General features: G+C 40.6%; 1 protein-coding gene across 1 annotated transcript in view; it reads left to right on the top strand.

Moving 5' to 3' along the window:
• Positions 1–130: 130 nt before the first annotated feature.
• The window catches only part of OFCC1 (orofacial cleft 1 candidate 1), a gene marked incomplete at its 5' end in the record, with an annotated part of 249367 nt that continues 227113 nt past the window's right edge, over positions 131–22384 (top strand). The window contains 4 exons of the mRNA XM_026647306.1: positions 131–203; positions 500–676; positions 15590–15691; positions 20864–20947. Of these exons, the coding sequence (XP_026503091.1) occupies positions 131–203; positions 500–676; positions 15590–15691; positions 20864–20947 (436 nt within the window). The remainder of the gene's footprint in view (positions 204–499; positions 677–15589; positions 15692–20863; positions 20948–22384) is intronic.

Here is a 22384-nt window from a genome sequence, read left to right as displayed (position 1 = left end):
TTGACCCCGTTAGCAGAGATGTAAATTAAATGACATTTCAATGCCATCCCTTATTTAAAATACTGTGTTAGTTGTGGATCATAAAGGATGATCTTCGTTCTTTAGCTAATTTATTCATTTAACAATTTCCCTCCAGAAGTTCCAGCAGAAGGCTCTGAAGCAAACTAAGCAGAAGAAATCCAAGTCGGCTGAATTTCTGATGGGTGAGCCTTGCTTGATGAGTTATTGCTCATAATTTGTGTAAGGATTAATTAACTAATTACAGACAAATGGCTGTGGGCGAAATTTTGCTCTTGCTTGTCAGGGTGCAATTTGTAATTATTTTAATCATTTATTCTTTTTTTTTTTAGAGTTAATTTTAACCTAATTCTGTTTTGGCGACATTTGAGGACGATACACTTGAGTCTTTCAGCAAAGGAATTACTAGAAGGAATTTTCTGCTTGTCATTGAAATACACTTTGGTATAATGTGCTCTTCTGACCTCCTTGTTTTCTATAGTAAAAGAAGAGAGAGCAGCAACAGAAGTCATTGAAAATCCAGCTTTTAACATCAGCAGCACAGATCTTTCAGCATATCAGACTTCAGAAGAGAAAGTTATTAGACATGACAAGCTAGATAGCACCCTTGCAGCTCACCAACAAAAACTCAGGCTGCAAGCCCATGCTGAACCAAGAGGTGAGACTTCAATCTTGATTATCCTCAAACTGAGTGACAGTAGTTGTGTTCCTGATCTAACCTGTGCATTCCATGGCCTACACCAGACATTCCATCCTAACATGTCCGAACAGGCTCCCCTGAAAGCCTGGGATGTAAAATTAAAAATGTTGCTGAAAACATTTGATGTCTAAATATTTAGAGATCTATTCTCCTATCTTCATGCCTACATAACTGCTGATGACGGGACAAAGTTGCATGATGCTCTCTGCCAGCAGAAGAAACTACTTCACAGGCTATTGTGAAAGTTTCCTGTTAATTTATATGATGCTGAAATGGAATCAACTCAGCCGAAGAGCAGAGATGTTGCAGAGTTATTGACTCTCAAGCATTAGAGTACTTTTAAACAAACATTCTGTAAGTCCCTGATCCACTATTGCCCTCACCATCAATATGCTCTCAATCAACCAACATGTTTTTTTTTTTTTTAAGCCCAATTACATCTCAAAAACTATCAGTGGACATTTCATTATAATAATAATAATGGGTCAATGCTTCCTGTTATCCTGATAATAGTTGTAGCCTGCTATAAATGCCTTGGCTTTCAGCCTCAGTTTATTTAGGGCATAGTATCATTATTACCTTTGGAAGAACCCTTTAGCTTTCAGTTAAGTAACTTACACCAAGCCATAGTGATCTTCGTTGCAGTCAGCTTTCTTACTACAGATTGAAACTTGAAAATTTTGAGCAGCCTTTGTTGTTGTATTATTTTGAATTATTACTATTATAAATATTACCATAACAGTTTTTGTTTTCTTAACAACCTGGCAATAAAAGACTTCCAGAAGAACTTCAATTGATCTCCTAAAATATGTGGGAAGCATTTTGGGCCAAGCTTTAAAAAAACAGGTGCCTAAAGTTAGGCTGTAAAGTGTTATTCTACAAACACTTATGCAGATACTTAACTTTCCTCATGTAAGTGGTCCCATTGGCTTCAGTGGGACTATGTACATGCATAAATAATGTGCAAGTGTAGGATCCAAGTCCATATTTAGGTACCTAAATAAGAGACTTGATTATCAATAGTGCTGAGCACCCAGCAGTTCCCACTGAAGTCAACAGTAGTGACTTCTGCATGCTCGGCACCTCTGCATATCAGGCCACTTATTTAGGTGCCTAAATAGGAACTGCAGAGAATAACTCTAGGTGCTCATTTTTTAAAATCTTTACCATGTTCTTTTGGTGTTTGAGGTACTGAGAGCCCGCAAGTCCCTCTGATCCCTTGCTAAATCCAGCTGCTATATTCTCCTTGGCCTTAACATGGCTGTATATGGCGGCACAGAAGGTAAGAAGCCTTCCTTTCCCTTGTGTAGCCCACATAAAGGCCAGTGAGAATTGAAAACTCTGCATGTTGCGGAGCACAGGTCCTCTCTGCCCCAAATCCCCTGGGGGTGCCTGATAGCTAGGAAGGAGGCAGGTCTGTGGCTCCAACACTCCAACTACTGGCCAGTGGAGGGAGCTGCACCCCACAAAGTTGCTCCCCTAGGTGGGTGCAGCTCAGCAGCGCTTACAGTAGGTTGGTACCTAAATGTCTCAGTCTAGCCTCTTATACCTAGATGTTCTTAAATTAGTTTGGTGTTGGACCATTATTCCACGATGAAATGGGGTGCTGCCAGTTTTTCCTATGGTCCCTACACAAACGAGAAGAAGGGAAATATATTATAAATTCATAACCAATTGTTAACATTGCAGAATATAGTATTTTTCCTACTCTCCAGGTACAACTTGAATTCTGCACTTTTGACATCTGCCAGTGTGGGGACAAAGCACCTAAGTACAGTGCATATGGTGATATCTGAAAATACTGTAAACAATCTTGCCAAAAATAACTATCTTAATATTTTCCTAATATTATAGGTTACTTTTTGAATCCTCATTCAGCCTGCATCAAGAGTAAAAGGTACTTAGATATATACAAACGCCCATATATACACTGTAAAACAGAAAAGCCTGAGAGAGAAACTAGGCATGAGTTAAAAATAACACAACAAAAAGGATAAATTAGGAAAGGAAAACATGGCAGCTAGGCATAGGTCAAATAAATATAAAAATAACAAAAAATGGAAAAAGTAGGTAAGGGTTAAAATAACAATACGCTGATATTGGGGCAGGATTAAAAACAAAAACCAGGAATGTTAAGGTCAGTTAGGTACTAGGTCAAGAGATAATAAAGTGACAATTAGGTGTGGGGTCAAATTAAAAAACGTTGATTTGTTTTGCATCCCTCTCTCCATTCCTTGGTAATACAATTTACTTGACCAATATCTATAGCATCATATTTTAAGCAGTTTTCATATTGCTCTGTTCTTCCATAAAGGGTATTCTGAAACAAAATGGTGATGATGGGTAAAATTTTCAAAAGTGCCTAAATGACTTGGGTAGGCCTTGTCTATACATAAAAGTTTACACCTTTAACTGGACTGGTATAGTTCAAGCAATATACCTACTCAGTGTGGATGCAGTTATACTGGTATAAAAGTGTTTATACCAGAATAGCTTATTTGCATACATGAAGTGAACTTGTATCCTGCTATGCCTGCACCCACACCATGGAAATACCAGTACAAATAATCACCACCCTAACCAATATAGTTATACCACTACAAAATCTGTGTGCAGACCAGATTTTAGGAGCCTAAGTCCCATTTTCAAAAGTGATTTAGGCACTTTGAAGTCTAAGTCTCATTGTCCTTCAGTGAGACTTAAGCTACGTCTACACTACGAGGTAGATGTGTGATTCCCAGCTCTTGTAGTCATATTGGCACTATTTCTATGAGAGCTAGTGTGAGTATAAACATCCGTATAGATGTGGTAGCATGGGCAGCGGCAGAAGAGTACATTCCCAAGGAATTCATACTCTGTTCAGCTAAGCCATGCCTCCACTGTCACTGCCCATGCTACTGCAACTACACTACTATTAATACTCCTGCTAGCTCTCATCCAGCTAGTGTGAGTATTTGTATGTGAGCTGGGAATCAACTCCCACTGCCAGCTTGTAGCATTAAATTATCCTTAGACCACTTAATAAAGTCATACTTTTAAACAAAATCATCAAGACTAAAAATTTAACACATTAGATATTTAAAGCACAGTATAAATACTGGACCAAATCCTCGTGTGTGCTCTAGAGCACTGCTTAATACACCTGAAGGCTGGAGGGGGGAGGGCAGAAGTGGCTTTCCACCATCTTTCCACCCCTCTCCCATGACCTCTGGGCAGACACAAACAGGGCCGGCTCCAGTGTTTTGGCCGTGCCAACCAGCCAAAAAAAAAAAAAAAAACCCCGAGCGTGATCTGCGGCGGCAATTCGGCGGGAGGTCCTTCGCTCCGAGCGGGAGTGAGGGACCGTCCGCTGAGTTGCCGCCGAATAGCTGGACGTGCCGCCCCTCTCCGGAGCGGCCGCTGCAAGCACCTGCTTGCCAGGCTGGTGCCTGGAGCCGGCCCTGGCCACAAACTGACTTGCCCCCTGGTGCAACATAGAATGTTACCAGGATTGCTTTAATTTCCTCCCACAGCGTCACAAGGACTGTTCACTGGCTGTGATTGCTGGAGGGCAGTGCTCTCTGGGCATACCCTCTCCCACTTCTGGCATGTCTCAACACATCCCTATGCCAGGAAGGCTGGGAAATGGTGGCATAGCACCAGCCACATGCCAGGGAGATCCCCTGTTGCTCACGTAGGATGGCTTCAAATTCCTTTATGCCTTAGGAGTCCAACGGGGACTTAGTTAACAGCCAGATCCTTGGCCCTGTTAAATCCCATAACACCACTGTGAGGTAGTTAAGTAAGTATTATTCTAGTTTACATATGAGGAAAGTGACAGAGAGGTTAAGTACACAATATCCAACAGTACCCACTCATTTTGGGTGCTTCCATTTTTAGGTGCCCAGTTTGAGGAATCAGAAGCTGAAGCATCTAAAATCAGTGGACTCTTAAAACTGGAGGCCAGGGTGATTTGTCCAAGCTTAGCATTCAGGAATAGAGCTGGATGAATTTTTTTGGACAAGTAGTTTATTCGCTGAAAAAATGTCAGTCAACCTGAATCCATTTGTGAATTTGAAACAAATTTGCCAAATAGTTTCAGCCAAACATTTTTTTTTTCAGGTGGCTGTGGTAGTGCCCCCCTTATAACCTTTAGCTCCATGGTTAGCGTACTTACCTGGGAGGTGGGAAAGCTGGGTTCAGGCACCCCCTCTGTCTAGTGTGGAAAAGGAATTTGAATTTGAGTCACCCCTATCCCAGGTGAGTTCTCTAACCACCAGGCTGCTGGCTGTTCAGGGTAGGTGGTATCTCTGACAATCTCTGCTGTTAGAATTGTTCCACTTTATATATTAAAAAAATTAAATAGTCATTGGGCCAGATTAAAAAGAATGACTGTAAAACCTCGTGGTGAAGGTACTCACTGGGACATGGGAGACCCAAATTCAAGTCCTTAATCCAGTGACAGCATCAGGAAGCCTGTGCAAAGCCTTTAGGATCATGCGGTCTTGAGCATCCTGCCACAGTGTGGCTTACTTCCTCCTTGCCCCTTTTGGTAGTGATTTTGCAACTCCAGAGATTGAGATTGTCCTTGCAACTTGCTTCGAGGATCTAAAAGATGAATGAAAGACTCCTTGCTTCTCTCGCCTACACTGTACATTTGCACTAAGGTCAGAGGCCATCTGACCCCAAATGTTGGTCATTCGAGTTAAAATTGTTTCCAAGTGACAAAAACCATTATTGTTTCCTATGATCCCCAGTACGCACAGCACTTTCAAAACTAAATTAGCTGCTAAAATCATGAGCACTAATTCTACCATTTTATCTAGAACAGACACTGTTAACATCTCATATCATGCCCCATAGAAATGAACAATATTAGAGAAAGAGAGAGAGAGAAAAAAGAAAAGAAAAAATAGATCTTTAGGGTGAAGACCAAATGAAGACTGAAGGTCAGCTAATCAAATACATGCTCATTGTGAGTTGTGTTTTCAAGATGTCTATCTATCAATTTACCTATCTAGCGATCATACTTATGTGGCCCCCATTACCACAGTATCTGTGTGCCTCACAATATTTAGCGTATTTCTCCTAATATCACCCCTGGGAGAGAGGGAAGTATTATTATCTCTATTTTACAGATGGGGAAATGAGGCACAGAAGGACTTAGTCACTTTCTTGAGGTCGTATAGGAAGCCTGTGTTAGAACAGGGAGTTGAACCCAGGGCTCCCAAGTATTTTACGTATAGGAAAAAGGAAACACAGGAAAAAATGTTGACACACACATAGAGATTAACACTCCATTTAGGCACACCACTCTCAATATGAAATACTGAACAGCTACCGCAAACAAAGACCCCAGTGCTGCAATGAAGTCTGTATGGGTAGGCCATCACACATAGGCAGAGCCCCATTTAAATAAATGGGGCTTGGCAGAGGTCAGCCAATGCAGAGTCTACCACAGGATTGGGACTTAAATGTAGGTGTAAAGCAGAAGTGAAAGTCAGCCAGTCCGTTCCGTACGGCGTACTGGCAAGAGCCGGTACACAGCCGACCATACCAGCAGGGGGCAGCTTCCCCAGGCCGGCAATTTAAAAGGGCCCTGGGCTCCCGGCAGGCTCCGGTGGCAATTTAAAGGGCCCAGGACTCCTGGCCGCTGCTGCTGGAGCCCGGGGCCTTTTAATTCACCGCTGAAGCCTCGGGGTAGTGGCAGTGGCTGGACGCCCCAGAGCTCCAGCGGTGATTTAAATGGCCCAGGGCTCCCGGCCGCTGCCACAGCTACCGCTATCATGGGGCTCCAGTGGTGATTTAAAGGGCCCAGGGCTCCAAGCTGCCGCTACTGCAGCCGGAGCCCCGGGCCATTTAAATCGTGAGGTCCCTTAAGTTACTTTCACCCCTGGTGTAAAGTGAAGGATCAAATTTTGCTGCATAGTACAGATGGAAACACCAGTTTCCAGTGAGACAAGGAGATTTGCACTTTTACATTTGGGGGTCAGAATTTGGCTGCAAATACAGGTGAAATTTTTCAACATTATTTAAATGACTTAGGAGTCTAACTCCCATTTATGACTGCAGAGATATTACATAATCTCTGTCAATGGTGGGAATACTCCTTTGTTGCTGAACTTGAAGATCGAGCATGGAAGTGAAATGGGACTGGATCTAGATCTAGAAATAGACATCAAAATAAGGGCTTCATGTAGCAGTCACTTATGATATCAAATTGATAATAAAAACTATGATCTGTCAAAATCAGTATGTTTACATACCCTTCAAGGCTAAAGTTTTTGAACAAAATTTAGAGAATAGATTACAAACTAAGAAGATGGTAAATACAAATAACAAATGGTCAAATGCTGAAAGTTTGTGGTTGAGAGAAATGGGAATTTGACACACTGGCTATTACTGCTGGAAAAACGGTTTCATATCACATATGAAGTGACCTCAAATCTGAACTGATACTGAGCCATAACTTTTAAAAAAAACGTTTCTCGTATTATTTTCAGTTTCATGCCTCTCTTCACTTTCTGATTCCAACTGGGTCTAGAAATGGAAATGCTGAAATATTGCACACTAGGCATGATATATTAAAAGTATATGTTTAGGAAGAACGGGGTTGTCAATGGAAGAAATTCTACACTGAATTACATCAAGTGCAATACAATTGAAATCAACAGAACTGCACTCAGTGTAATTTAGTGTGCAACAGTGGACCCAATGTGTATACTTTCAACAACAGACATGCTTTGGCACTTGTCTAAGTAAAATGAATTAAAATCAAATTTATGCAAGGTATAGAAGTGAGATTCTGGGGATAGGTTAAACTTTCAATTTGAGGGTATTCTTTCCAAACGCTGCCTGAGTTTTTATAATTTTTAGCATAACTCTCTTGACCAAATCTATTTCTTTTGGCAATAGGATGTTTCCTGGTAGTGTCTGCTGCGCGTTAAGATTCTCATCCATTTCTCTGTGGGTTCTTCCACAAGTATCATGTGAACTACTAATTTTGGTCGCCAAGGTGCTCAGTATACATTTCCCCCATTTACATATGTTGGATTATTTGACAGTGTTTCTGAATGAACTCCACCAGCATCAGTATGGATTTTCTCATGTATTCCACCAACAGTGTTTCCCCAGGAGAACCAGCAGGTCTTACACTGGCATCTCTTGGCATAGTGCCTTTTGTTGCCTTCAGAAAAACAAATTACCAATAGAAACAGATTGTGCTGTATCTCTGCCTAAAGAGTTGCAAATGCAGTCAGTCTTCCAAGAAACGAATGGGGAAAAAAGCGAATACTGTGAGCACAGTGCGGCATTTTCCAAACACTGCAGAAAGAATGGAGTGAAACACTCTATTTATGCTCATGAACATTCGTTTGGCCAATATTCTGTCAAAGTTGACAACTCATGTTTATATTGTGAACCTTAGATATACTAAGACCTGATAATGTGGTTTACTCATTATCTAAGGTTTCTGTCAAAGATAAAGAAAGTGAATGAGAGGTGGAGGAGGTATTTGATATTTTCTAAAACATTAAAAAAATGGAAAAATCACCAAGGGCTGATAGCCTCGCAGAAGATATATTTTAAGATACTACCCTATAGGTACTATTTTAATGGTCTTCAATTATAGGATTTTATTTAAAACAAAATCTTTTTGGGGTGAACTCTCATATCTATGACTTATTCTACTTTGAAATTCTGTGTAAAACATATCCTTATCAGATATAATCTAGTGTATATTAAGAATAACTTCATGGAATTCAGCAAAGTCATTCCAGATTTACAACAATTAACTTCGATCAGAATTTGTTCCATCGTGCCAAATTCAATGGAGACCTAAGTAGTTGTGTAAGTTGCAGGGTATGCGGAATTGACCAAGTAACATAATTTGTACTGAAACAATGCGGTGCCATCGGACTCCTTGTTGTTTTTGTGGATACAGACTAACACGGCTACCCCCTGATAATTTGTACTGGGTTAGGGATTTTGCAGGTCTGCAAAACAACCTTAATTTACGTTGTGACAAATTCTGTCCCTGGCATAAGCGAGAAAAACTTCATTGGGCCTGACTCTCCATTCACATACACCAGAATTGCTTTGACACTTTCTTTTTTTATAACTTTCCCCTCAAATGGAAGATTAGAGACTGAGGGCTAGATACACAAAGGGAATTTAGGCTCAGCATTACAGTGCCCGACTTTAGGTGTGCTGCTGTCTAATGAAATTCACAGTCCTGAGAAAGGTGCTCAGATTCACTATACAATGCATGGCAACAGTTAGGCACCTAAGAATGAGATTCACAGATGCCAGCAAGCTGAGTGGGGAGTTGTCTAATCAAGACAGTAGGAAATGCAGCAGAGGGTGTGTGGCCAGATCTGCACTTGTCTCTTGGAGTTAGGCACCTATCTGTGGGTCCGGGGGAATTGCCTCCCTCCACTCAGGATTCACACCCGTGAACCCTCTCCTAGAGTTAGGTACCTAAGCCAGGTCAGTCCTTTCTCCTAAAGAAGCAAAGCTTTTCACTTGGTATAAATAAATATTCACCAGGCCAAAGGGTGAGTGAGAATAACTCTCTAACCTGGTGATTGGGGCACTCAATTGGGGGGAGAGGCGTGACCCAGGGTCTAGTCCCAGAGCCAATCAATATTTAATTATTTATATAAAGTGGAACAGCCCCGATGAAGAGAGATCCACTACAGAATAGCTTATAGCTCAGTGAGTAAGGTACCTCAGGGAGAAGAAAGATTTGAACCCACATCTCCTACATCCCAGGTGAGTGCGCTGATCACTGGGATGCTGGGTAAAGGGCTACAGCACTACCTGCTCCTCTGATTGTGTTTTGTGTGAGGCCCAATCCAGTAGGCAAGATAGGCGGGGGAACACCTAGTTTGTGAATCCTGTTGTGGCTTAGGCATGAGTTAGCCGCCAAGCAGCTTGACTTAGCTGGCTTTTTGCATGCCACCAAGAGATTTGTAGCCTCTAAGGGACTTTCCCTATGTGCCTATGTTTCTACTGTTAATTTAGGCATCTGTCAGGTTAGGCAGCAGCTGAGCAAGGGTTTTGAGGAACTAAATTTTGGATTTAGGCACCTAAAATGGCAGTTCAGCACCTGGTGGATTTAGCCCTGAGTGATTAGTGAGATTACCAATCTTAAAAGATTGTTTCTTGAGAAGGGCGTAACAATTAATTCTTTAAGGAAAGGTAGCACGCGCCTCCCTGAAGGAGGCATTGACAATCCCATCTAATAATGGACCCAGTATCTCTACACTATATTTAATAGGTAAAAGGGACATGAGTCCTGTTCATTTATCATAACTTGGAACTCCAAAGCACCTGCAAAATCTCAGTGAGAGACACCGGCTGAAACTCAAGCTAAGAAGATCCTAGATTGGCCCCATCCAGAAATGGCTTGGCAGACATGGAAACGTGAACGCTTGGGCCACATCCCAAGGACAGGATTGTGTCTGCAAAGTAGAATGAGAACTCTTCACAAAGATAAAGCTCAATTCTGCTACTTCGAATCATAGAATCATAGGACTGGAAGGGAGCTCGAGCGGTCATCTAGTCCAGTCCCCTGCACTCATGGCAGGACTAAGTATTATCCAGACCATTCCTGACAGGTGTTTGTCAAACCTGCTCTTAAAAATCTCCAATCATGGAGGTTCCACAACCTCCCTAGGCAATTTATTCCAGTGCTTAACTGCCCTGACAGGAAGTTTTTCTAATAGCCAACCTAAACCTCCTTTGCTGCAATTTAAGCCCATTGTTTCTTGTCCTATCCTCAGAGGTTAAGAAGAACAATTTCCCCCTTCCTTCTTGTAACAACCTTTACTTATTGGAGAGAGTCATGATTCACCAAACTGTCCACAACCTGGAAGAGTTCCTCAACTCAATATTTCATCGATGTGATGGTTGAAAAAAAACCTCTTCCTTTCTTTCACATGCTGCCCTGTCACCAGGTTTCAAACACACCTTGTGTCACAACGGGACAGACTGAGACCATCTTTTGTAGGCTGCTTGTATGTTAAGGGGATCTGTGAGGGTGAACTATGAGAGAAGAAAATTTAAGAGGCACTGTGAAGGATAAAATATTACAGAAATGTCCTGCGCATTAATTGGTTGCACAGTATTGTTGTTCAGAGCTGTGTGAAAGTGAAGGAAAACTGTTAGCTAATGAAATAAGTCTTCTTGTCAGAATAAAGAGGTGTGCCTGGCTCAAAATGAAGGTCAGTTCATGACAAAGATATTACCTCCATCCCTCCATGTCCAGTATCCTGTACTACTCTGAAAACACAAGCCAGATTGTGTCCAACTAAATATTGTTAGCCAAAAACCATCTGGGATAGTCCCATAGTTATAATGTGAGGCATCAGATCTTCAAACAATCCCGCACAGTTGTCATCCACATGGACATTGACTTTTCCTGAGTGACGTCAATGTTGATGATGCCAATGTCCTTCATTGAGTTAGATGCGCAATCAGCTCAGCTGCAGAATATGAGGCCCAATGGAGCAACCTATAATTTGGTCCCAGTCCTGTTGTAACTCTGTGCTGGGATGCTCATACTCAACACACACACACCATCAGATCTCTTTTTGGAGTGGAAGACCTGCGAGTAGTACATCTGAGGTCAGCCACATCACCTCCCTGGCCATCTCAAGACTCATGATAAATTACTCCAGACATATGGGCTACTAAGCATTTTACAGTTTAATCCAGCCAGCTTTCAGTTACACTAGTTAGATCAGGGGCCTCATTCATGCTTAAGTAATGGATTAACAGTTAGCCACTGCTCTTTCATTAATTAAACAGCATAAATTCCTGATTAGGTCACTGTCATGACAAGACCCTGCTTTCCAGAGACCAGATTTTTGAGGGGACCTGTGGGACTGATATTAAATATGTGGAACCTGGCCTCCACCTTGGAATGGTTTGTTACCTACCTTATATCTTCTTGCTCACAATAAGATTTGAGGGGGATCCACACTCACCAGTTTACACTTAAATCTTTAACTGAACTAATCAGCCTATAGCAGTTAATATACACAATTGGTGGAATAAGAATGATGATTGAGATTTTCAAAGAAGTCTGGGCGATTCAGATGCACATCTTCCATTAAGGAAAACATGTGTCGAAATCTCTTAGATTGCTTTGAAAATCTCAGCCAATGCATCTAATGGTTGACTATAACTGTTGCAATTTTTATGCAGCTATATATAAATGCTTGTAAATAAATAGTGGTATGAAATTTTGAAAGAAATTGGAAACCATGTGAAATTCCTCTGGTTTCATTTTGCAATGCAGATTCAATGTTCTCACCAAGTTGCTGAAGCTCATGAACATCTCAGATGGTGTAAATAGATAACTTGAGGCTATGTCTACACTTACCATGTAAAGCCCCTTTTTTGCACTAGAACCACGGGAGCGTCTACACTAGTAAATGACTTTTTGTGGCGAAACTCAGAAGTTTCACCGCAAAAAGAAAACCACCTTCACTAGAGGCATATAGCTCTTACCGTTGTTCGTTTTGCGCTGTTGTGAAAGTGAAGACATGTTATACCAGCGTAAACACGTTTTGGCCTCCAAAGGATATCCCACAGTTCCAAAAGTGACCACACTGGCCAGCATCTCCGCTGCTCTGACGCCAAGTAAACGGATGTCCGCCCCTCCTCCTGTAAGCCCCGGGAAGCTTAAAACTCCCTTTCCTTTTGCTTGTAGATATGGCAGAGAAAGTAGCCAGACAGCAGGGTTTTTTTAAAAAAATGCCACGAAAGAAAGAAGGAAGTAATTGGGCTGCTGGGACACTGAGCAGGGACCCAGAATGCCTTCCGCTCACCCCACCTTCCCACAAGACCTATTGAGAGCTGGACTGTGGGATAGCTGCCCTACAGCGCTGCTCTCATCAGTGATGGAAGTGCTGTTAGTGTAAACGCTCGCTGATGCCTGAGAAATTAAGTAAGTACACAAACTAGCGCTTATCTTTCACTGGTTCCCTATCACCAGTGAAATTTACAGCACAAAAACTCGGCAAGTGTAGACATACCTCTACTGATTTTAGCTGAGCTATGCCAATTTACACCAGCTGAGGATCTGGTTTATTGAGTGAGCCATCATCCACTTTCATGTGAACCTAGGACAATTCATGGTTTTGCTTCTATGATTCTAAATCATGAGTCATTTACAGTTCATCAAGTTTGTATCATGAAGCAAGGCAAAACTCTGAGGTATAGACTGACATTCAAGCTGAGATTTTGAGTTTGATCAAACTCCAAAATCTAAGCAAAACTCAGCAGTTGCAGAGTCACCCAGCTCTAAACTAAAGAAAATATTTTGCAATAATTTGCCAGCTGAAACCATCAGGTGTTGCACTGCTGTTTGAAATACCTGCAAGCAAACACCGTCTTAACATTTACTTTACTCTGTTTAGGTTGTGAAGTAGTGCAATGTGAATCCCTCAGTGGACCTGTTAATTTACGTGTTATATACTTTCATGTATTTCCAAAAGCAAATGTGGAATGATTGTTAATCCATTCATGAATTCATGTTATTAGCAAAATGCCTTTGGCAGTACGTTACGTTGCCTAAAATTGATCATTTAGTATTTTTAAAAGTAAAAATAAATAGGCCCCACTTATGACGTCAATGGACCAGATTCACTGGTAATCTGCCAGCAGAGGAATGTTCACCTGAAGTGAGTATGCAACAATGGCACCCCGGCAAAGTTTAGAGTTGGGTGCTCTGCAGAACTGCCCACGGGAATGCTATGGTGACAATGCCACTTTTGTTCCCTGAGGCAGCTGCCTCCTAGGCTCTGGTGTGTGAATCAAGCCCAAAGTTTTTGATCTCTAAATGACTTCTATATCCTAATGAAGGTAGAAAATATATGATACATTTCTAAACCTCAGAGCTTCTACCAGGGGTAAGAGCCCAGGCCCAGTTGTCTGATTATTCCAAATGCATAGTGGTTTTGTCTCTTTCTACTGAGTTCTTGACAGAAGTGATTGTGCCTCCTGAGAGTTACACAAAGGTGTGCTGCTCAAAGAGAATAATTAAACATTAGCTATGCAACCAGTGCAGTACTCATTTCTCCCCAAAAGTCTGTAATCAGACACAGGAGTAGGGATCGAATCCACCCTTCTGGTGAACAAAATGGTTTATGCCATTTCTCAAAGAGGGCTTTATAATAAGAGGAGAAAGAACAAGTGGGGGAAGGAACAAAAAAATTCTGATACTGCATTCCTCAAATGGTGTGACATGTTTTCCTAAACCCAGATTACTCAGTCCAATACAGATCTGCAAAAATCTAGACACAGGAGCCTACTATACAGCACGTAGTCTAAATTCACCCTTGTGCAGAGGGCCAGTAAAAGGCCTATACGCTAACCGAGTACCACTTTGTATAGTTTGCAACATATACTTTCCAGTAGTTTACATTTATAGCTATGAAGCAATTGAATAAAGAGATGCATCATCATTTTCTTTTTTTTAACACACAGGAGAATTATTTTACCAACATATGAAAGAGTGTTCCTATAGCATCATAGTGCTTTGTGCTAGAGGAAAACAATTACAGTGAATAAGGTAGAATAGCTCTGTTATTGCAGTACATAAGACTTTGATTACATACTGCCAAGATTCATACCAGCCTAGTAGTTGTTGACAGATAAAGTAACAAAAATGAAACTCATTTATTTTTTCTTTATTGAGACCTCAAGGTAAAGCAAATTTTCAGTTCTTGTACTTACTACATTGAAAAAACAGAGACTGACAGTCAAAATGTGCCAGTCCAGAAATATAAATTAAACCTAGTTTCATATCAGAGTTTCATTTAGTCTTGGAAAAAGTGCTGCTGCTTGGATTATTTTTGATCCTAAAATAAATATACTGTAGACTGCTATTGTGTGTCTAGGATGCATTAACCCTTTCTTGTGTTTGACTTCAACTGTTTACCCTCTTATATGTTTATTTTCAAGAATATAGAGGTAAACTGTAAAGTGCTGTGCCTCTTTCTACAATTCTGAAGCAATTTGGGGACTAGATTCTACCATATTTTCTCATGCTGAGTAGTAATTTACTGTATGCATGTAGTGCCATTGATTTCAATGACACTACTTGCAGAGTAAGGCACTTTTACCATATGAAGGACACTTTTTGAGGAAGTATGACTCACCCGTGTTCAGAGAGAATTCTTCTAGCTGATGATATAGGAAGTTCTGCCAGCTGGTGGCAACTATACACTGTATATTTCTCTGATAAGTTTAATATATGTCTTTCTCTTTTGTAAAGTTGATTAGTTCCTAAAGTACAGATAAAAACAGCTATTGAGATGGAAAGTGCTAAACGAGTGTTTTTATCCCATCAAATCTTTGTTTTGCTACCTAGCCCAACTTAATACAATTGCTGTTCAGATTAATGAGGCAGCATTCCAGTATCTCCTCTGTAATTAAACACTTCTCTGGTAGACTACAGCATTAAAGATGCACCAGACGTTGAAACCTCAGTGGTGAAATTTAAAACTGTTGAAATCGGAGGGGTCAGCTGTGAAGCACAAGTTCCTTTACAGCCTTGGTAACTTTCACTTGTAATGTATGTCTCCAGAATAATTTGGCTTAGGGTGTGTTTTTTTTTATCATTGTATGATCTAAATTTGAGAATTTTCTCATTACTTTCTGAGCAAAAGTAACATGAAGTACGCTTGTTTCCAAAATTACCTTCTCTGACCTTTCACAAGATAATTGCAGTACTAGTAGGCTTAGAAGACTTGTTAAAAAAAATTAAGCTTATAAAGTAGCAAAAATGCCCCTTCGCATGCTGGTGTCGATTTCAAAATTAACATTTTGGTTCATGTGCTTCTAATAATCACTGACCCTTACTTCATGTGCTTTCCACAGGAAATGAATACAGCAGAAATTACTTTGACCCAGTGATGGATGAGGAAATAAACCCAAGGCAGAGTGGGATGGAGGTCAGTGGAGAAGGTGAGGCAGAATTAAGTATGTAATTTTTGTGTCAAAATATTCTTTTCCATTCATGAAAATGAGGTGACAAAGATCACATATGCAGTTCCATTTAAATATCGAGGGTTACTATTTAAATTATACATCTTCACCACCATGAACATGATGGGCAGCATAGGTAGTCTTTGATCAAGGACAGTGAGTTAGTAGACAGGTAAAAACAGGACTGTGCGCTTTACTCTGTATTTTATTGTAGCTATAGAACATATAACTGAGATACAGAAACATATTCCAAGAAAATTGTTGACCTAAATGTTCTGTCTAATTAAAATACCCAATCCAGAACAGAGCACCAAGCAGTATCTTTTTTTGGAGAAGTGATCCTGAAGTCCTCATTCAAGTGAAAATGTCATTGAATTCAATGTGTTTTGCCTATCAGAATGCAGCACACCCAGGTTTTTTTTATTAATTTTATTTTTTGGGGGGGAGGGAGAGGAACCAGCAAATATAAATATTTTTCCAACACATTGAGTTGTTTTTTCTTTTCTGCTTTTTAAGGATGTGAAACAATAAAAAGGAAAATTGTGCTCTGCGGAGTGTGCACTAGCCCACTTCATTTTGGATAATGCAGGGTTGTTGCACTCCAGCATCCAGCACAAAGTGACTGGAAGCTATGTGAGGGTGCAAGAAAGAGTAGTCAGTGGTGATATTTCTTCCCAGGTAATGGCAGCATATTCAGTATCTTCTGTCACTGTCTTCTGCCAGTTCTTCCTTGGCCTTCCTTGCATTCTCTTTCCTTTCCCAATTCAATGCTTGTGTAGCATGTCTCCCATCTGGCATGCATGTCCCAACCACCTGAGCCTTCTTTCCTTGATGATATTTTCTAACATGTCCAGCTTTGTCAGCCTCCTTACTCTCACGTTTGTTATTTTGTCTTTCCATTAAATGTTGAATATCTTTCACCGCCTTCTGTGATGGGCAGCCTCCAATCTCTTTTTGTTAGCCACTGTCATTGGCCAAGACTCTGCTCTGTACAGTAGTGTTTTCAGTACAGTCACTTGGTATAATCTGACTTTTAGTTTGGTGTGGAGACCTTTGTTTGACCAGATGTTGTTCATTCTTCCAAATCTGGTGTTTTGCTTTTCCTAATTTCATATTGATATTTTTATCATGGCCACCTTCAAATGTCATCATACTCCCCGCATACAAGAACTCTTCTACCTGTTTGATTTATTTTCCATCCATGTACACCTTTGCATCTATTGTCCAGTTTCCTATCTTCATAATCTGGGTTTTCTCTGCCTTTACTTTCAGTCCAATTTTTGCTGCTTCCTGGTCTACCTCAGTTGTAAGGCCAATCATCCCATTCTACATCATATTTAGTAAAGCAGTTTCAAAGGCAAAATCAAGGTTGTGTAATTCGTCTCTGCTGCCCCTTTTTACGCATTATGCCTTTTATTGCCCTTGTCCATGCCCAGTCTATTGCTAATGCAAGGAGGATTGGTGCATAACACACACCCTTGTCTAACTCCAGTCACAATATCGAACCACTCACCTAGCCTGTGTCCAATCTTACTACGATCATATAAACTCCTATGTGCTGTCAATCCCAGGCAAAATATTGGCTACAGTTATGTTGAATAGAAAGATGAAGGCAGTGGATAGAATATTACAGGAAGAACATGCTGGTTTCGGTCCAAGTGGATCATGTTGTGAACAGATATTCACTCTTTGACAGATCATTGAAAAAACTACTGTTTGGCCAAAACCCATCTTAATCAACTTTATCCACTTTAAAAAAGCATTCAGTGGTGTCCACGGAGAGACCCTGTGGAATATTGCTCGAAGACAAGCTGATCAATATAATAAAGAGTTAATATGATGGAAGTAGCACTGTCAAGAGCTCATGATAAAAAAGGCCTGGAATGTGGGTGGAAAATAGACATATCTAAGAACGCATGGGCTTAAATATGGTCATTGGGGTGGTAATGGGGTGCTTAGCTACACACTGCACTCTTTGGCCCTACTTTTGCTATTTGGCAGCAGCAATTTGGTGACCTGCAAGACTGAGTTGTTCCCATATGTTCCCTACCCAGCTCTTTACTTTTGAACCTTGTAGTTATATGAGAAACAGCCCTCCTACGGATGCAGGATCCTAGTCAAATGTTTAGAGACCATGAGCTGCAGAGACCCAAAAATCTGTGGCCACATAAAATATAGAGGATCTTAAAATAGGCCACTGTTGACGTTAATGAGAGACTCTTACTTTTTCATGGAAAGTATGAAGAGTTGAGTCTTGAAGGCAGAAGCTTTTGACGGGTACACAACTGAGAGAAATCATAAGTTCTGCCATGTGTTGGGTTCATTGGGGCTGTAATTTGATTTTTTTTTTTATGAATCAGTGAGAAGTAAGATGATTGTCACCTAATCCTGTACCATCAGGTTTATCAAGGACATTGCATCTAACCAAAAGTCCATAATGTCATGGGATATCAAAGTGATCCTTAGGAATATAACCTGCATGATTTGTGTAAGCTGAAGTTTCTTATGAGGAAGGATTTATTCTTGGTGACAGTGGCTTTGACTCATTTAATAAATGAGCTTCAAAAGCCATGATCTGCTTTATATTCAGAGAGAGGAAAGTGGATTTTATGTATTTGTGGATGTGTGTGTATATACAGATAGATATAAAAATGCACAAAGATCTAAAGGTGGTGTCAAAGCTCCACCTTAATCAAATTATTGTCAGGACAATATATGTCCCTGTCCTCATGCCCATGTTAGGGAGGACAAGCTATATAAGTTGAATCCTAAATGTTCCCTTGGGTGTTTGTCTGGAGCAGATGAAAGCCCTTAGAAAGTCCATCCAATTGTTTTTCTTTCTGTTGACATTAACATATTAGGTCAGTCTGTATCTAAGAGAACATGTCTAAATGGCTGTCCTTTTGAATTTCTCTTTGTTTTCTCCTGGCAGGACTGTCACTCAAAGGCCATGTGAAAGCCCAATTTATTAGAGGCATGTTAGCAACGGTAGCCAGCCTCAGGTTGGTTCTACTGAGATTTGCAGAACAGTTATAATGCTATATGGAGTTTACTTTATTCTTTTACCTGATATCATTGCCTAGAGCAATGCTAGGCCAAAGAATGGATGAGGGTATTTCTTTTAGATAAATGATTCATAATCATATGTATGTTGTGGTTGTACATTACAGAAGTAAATATGTCTGTGGCCCTCCTTTCCTTTATCAGCAATCTGCTATTGCTTGACCAGTTCACTACTTGTCTCTTGGCATATCTTTTGTTGCTCTAGTCATCCTCTGAAGAAAGGACTTTTGCTCTCTCTACTCACTTATATGCATTTTAGCTTCTTGTGAGCCCAAATATGCCATAGAATCTTTTGTGTTGGCTGCCACAGCATCTCTGAAGCAAAACCTGGCAATTTCAGCAGAAGTTTGTTTGATTTCCCTTATATAGAAGTACTATAGTATTTGATAGGGAGAAAATCAATATGGTTCTGTAGAAATGTAATAGGGCTCTATAGAAATTTCTCTTAGCTATAACGTTTAATAGGGTAATATATTTTCTATGAATTTTTTCTTTAGCCTTCTATAGAATTCTGTAGCAGGGATATAATTCTCTACTAAATCCCCTTGGCTCTTTAGAAGCAGTAACGCGAAAGAAAACGGATAGGGTGTAGAACGATATACATACACTATTATGTATGTGGACTCCATCTTTGAACCCTCAATGCTGCTCTGAGGTCCACAGTAGTTTAGCTTGAGATTGTGCATTTCAGCAACCTGTTGTTGCCTGTGGTACCAAAGAGACTCTGGTCCTAATTTTGTTCTCACAGGTGTAAAGAGTAATTCCACTGAAGTCAATGGAGTTACATCTAAGCAGAGCTGACATAAGTGAGAGGAGAATCCAAACTGGTGTTTGGAGTCTTCATTTTGGATTGGTTGTATACTGACAGAGGAAGACTTACTTACTCAATGCCTGTCTTCACCCAACAATTGGTCATTGTGGAGAGAGAAAGGCACGCATTGTTGTATCAGGTTCAAAACACACTTTAGAGTATCACTCATTCTGTGACACAGGCAGTCTCAAACCAAGGCATATCAACTGACCACATGTGAATCTTCTGTCACTAGCAATATTATTCAAAGTTAAATGTAAGTTTCAGGTAGCTGTGGCATAATATTCTTAAATGTTATCCTGTAAAGATAAGCTATTAACAAATATCTTTTTGCTATGTGACAAACGAAGTTTGTGCTTGAGATTTATTAGAGTTGATAATTCCCTCAAAACCAAACAAAAACAACGGATGTGCCATTCTTTTTCAGGAGAAGGTGCCAGTGTCGGGTAATGGAAGAAATTAAAAAGGTATCAGCCTACATTTTCAAAAGTGACTAATGATTTTGGAATGCCTCCGTTTTTGGGTGCCCAGGTTTACATTTTAAAGAAAACTCATGCTCTGAAAATCAGGCCCATTTAATGAATCTCAAACTGGGTACCCTAAACCATTAGTCACTTTTGAAAATTGAGGCCATAATTCTTTAATTATGGTATTGGTTACACTTGAGTTAACCCTGAAATTACCATAGAACTGGACAAATATTGGGGAAAAAACATTTTGGCTAATATTCTGGGAGAAGAAGCTTCCATGGCCAATTTTCTACTTAAATGATAGGTTGGTGACAGGATCCAGTTTCATGGGGAGCTGTAAATACTCAGGAGATTTTCAGATTCATGCTATCCTTATAGCATGCTATTAAAATGTACAGCTATGTTAAATTATCTACTATAGATCCAAGAACAAAAGAATATTGAAAACATTGAGGTTATTTTTACTTTTATTCGAAAGTCAAACAGAATGAAGCTAATATTTGAATATAAAAATACATGAAACATTACAAATAGATTGTTACCTCAAATAAGGAAAAAACAAAGTGTGTGTGTGTGTGTGTGGAGGGGGGGGGATTAATATAAATTAGGATATAAAATAAGGATATTCTTTACAAATTGTTCCATAATTTAGTTTTGGGATAGGACTATTTTTCATAACTTAGTACCCAGTTGTGATAAATTTCATAGCAATCACTTATCTACAATTAATTTTAGAAGGTCAAAAGAGCTTGTTTAAATTCCTTACATCTCAGTACAAAAAACAGCTGGTGGAAAACCTGATTTGCACTTTTTCTTTTTAAGTGCCTATGAATTTAGATGAGAAAATTCTCTATGGTGAACTGATGAAACTTCTAGATGAAGAGAATAAAATGGTGGAATATCAAGGTAAATAACAAAACCTTTTTATTCAAAAATCTGAGCTGTGCATATATATGTCATAAAACTTGTCTTGCTATAATATAAGGAAGTAGCTGATCTTGCATGCATTGAAGTTGAAGGTAAAATTCCCATTGAATGTAATGGGAGGAGGCAAGATCTCACCCAAAACATTTTTTCATTCATGATAATATATATTTAAATAGGATTTAAATAGTGCATAGTCTTTAGGCTGCCTCTCTGGACAGAGGTGAACCACAGAAAATATTCCAACTTGGATGCCCAAAGTTAGTCACTTAAATCCATATTTAGTCACATAAATATATGACCTGATTGCCAAAAGTGCTGAACATCCAATGCAAGTATATGTGGTAGAGGGATTTGGGTGTCAAAATAGAGATGTAGTTTTGTAATGCTAGCACCCAAGTTGGAAAATGTTGGCTTTAGTTTTATTAGAAATAGCGAACCCAGGAAACGCATCCAAAATATAGTACGTTTCCTCATCTCCAGTAAGAACAGCAGAGCAAGAGAGAGGCGGCTCCTTGACTCCAAACTCTCAGGCTTACTTTTGCTTTACTAAGGGTATGTCTACACTACGAGGGTAATTCGATTTTACTTAAATCGAATATGTGGAATCGATATTGCAAAGTCGAACGTGTGTGTCCACACTAAGGACACACTAAGGACAGTAATTCGACTTTGTGAGTCCACACTAACGGGGCGAGCGTCGATATTGGAAGCGGTGCACTGTGGGCAGCTATCCCACAGTTCCCGCAGTCCCCACTGCCCATCGGAATTCTGGGTCGAGCCGCCAATGCCTTCTGGGTAAAAAAAATTTGTCGTCATCCGTCCGTCACTAACGCCCTCCCTCCCTCCATGAAAGCGCCGGCGGGAAATCAGTTCGCGCACTTTTCTGGTCAGTGACAGCGCGGACGCCACAGCACTGCGATCATGGATCACGCTGCGACCATCGCTGCACTTGTGGCCGTTCTCAACACCTCGCAGCTTATCATACACCTTTCCCTGAGGCAGATGCAGAGAAATCGGGCGAGGAGGCTACGGCACCGCCGTGAGAGCCTGAAGTCGGAGAGTGGCACAGAGCTGTCAGAAACCACGAGCCCCAGCGCCCAGGACATGACGTTGGCAATGGGGCATGTGGATTTTGTTGAACGGCGATTCTGGGCCCGGGAAACAAGCACGGAATGGTGGGACCGTATAGTGCTTCAGGTCTGGGATGAATCCCAGTGGCTGCGAAACTTTCGCATGCGGAAGGGGACTTTCCTCGAACTTTGTGAGTTGCTGTCCCCTGCCCTGAAGCGCAAGGACACCCGCATGCGAGCAGCCCTCACTATCCAGAAGCGAGTGGCCATAGCCCTCTGGAAGCTTGCAACGCCGGACAGCTACCGGTCAGTCGCGAACCACTTTGGTGTGGGCAAATCTACCGTG

The sequence above is a fragment of the Terrapene carolina genome, unplaced genomic scaffold, assembly GCF_002925995.2.
Source record: "Terrapene carolina triunguis isolate 2854851 unplaced genomic scaffold, T_m_triunguis-2.0 Scaffold58, whole genome shotgun sequence".
Lineage (NCBI taxonomy): Eukaryota > Metazoa > Chordata > Testudines > Emydidae > Terrapene > Terrapene triunguis.
The sequence above is the reverse complement of the archived record's forward strand: the minus strand, read 5'-3'. Positions and strand labels throughout refer to the sequence as shown.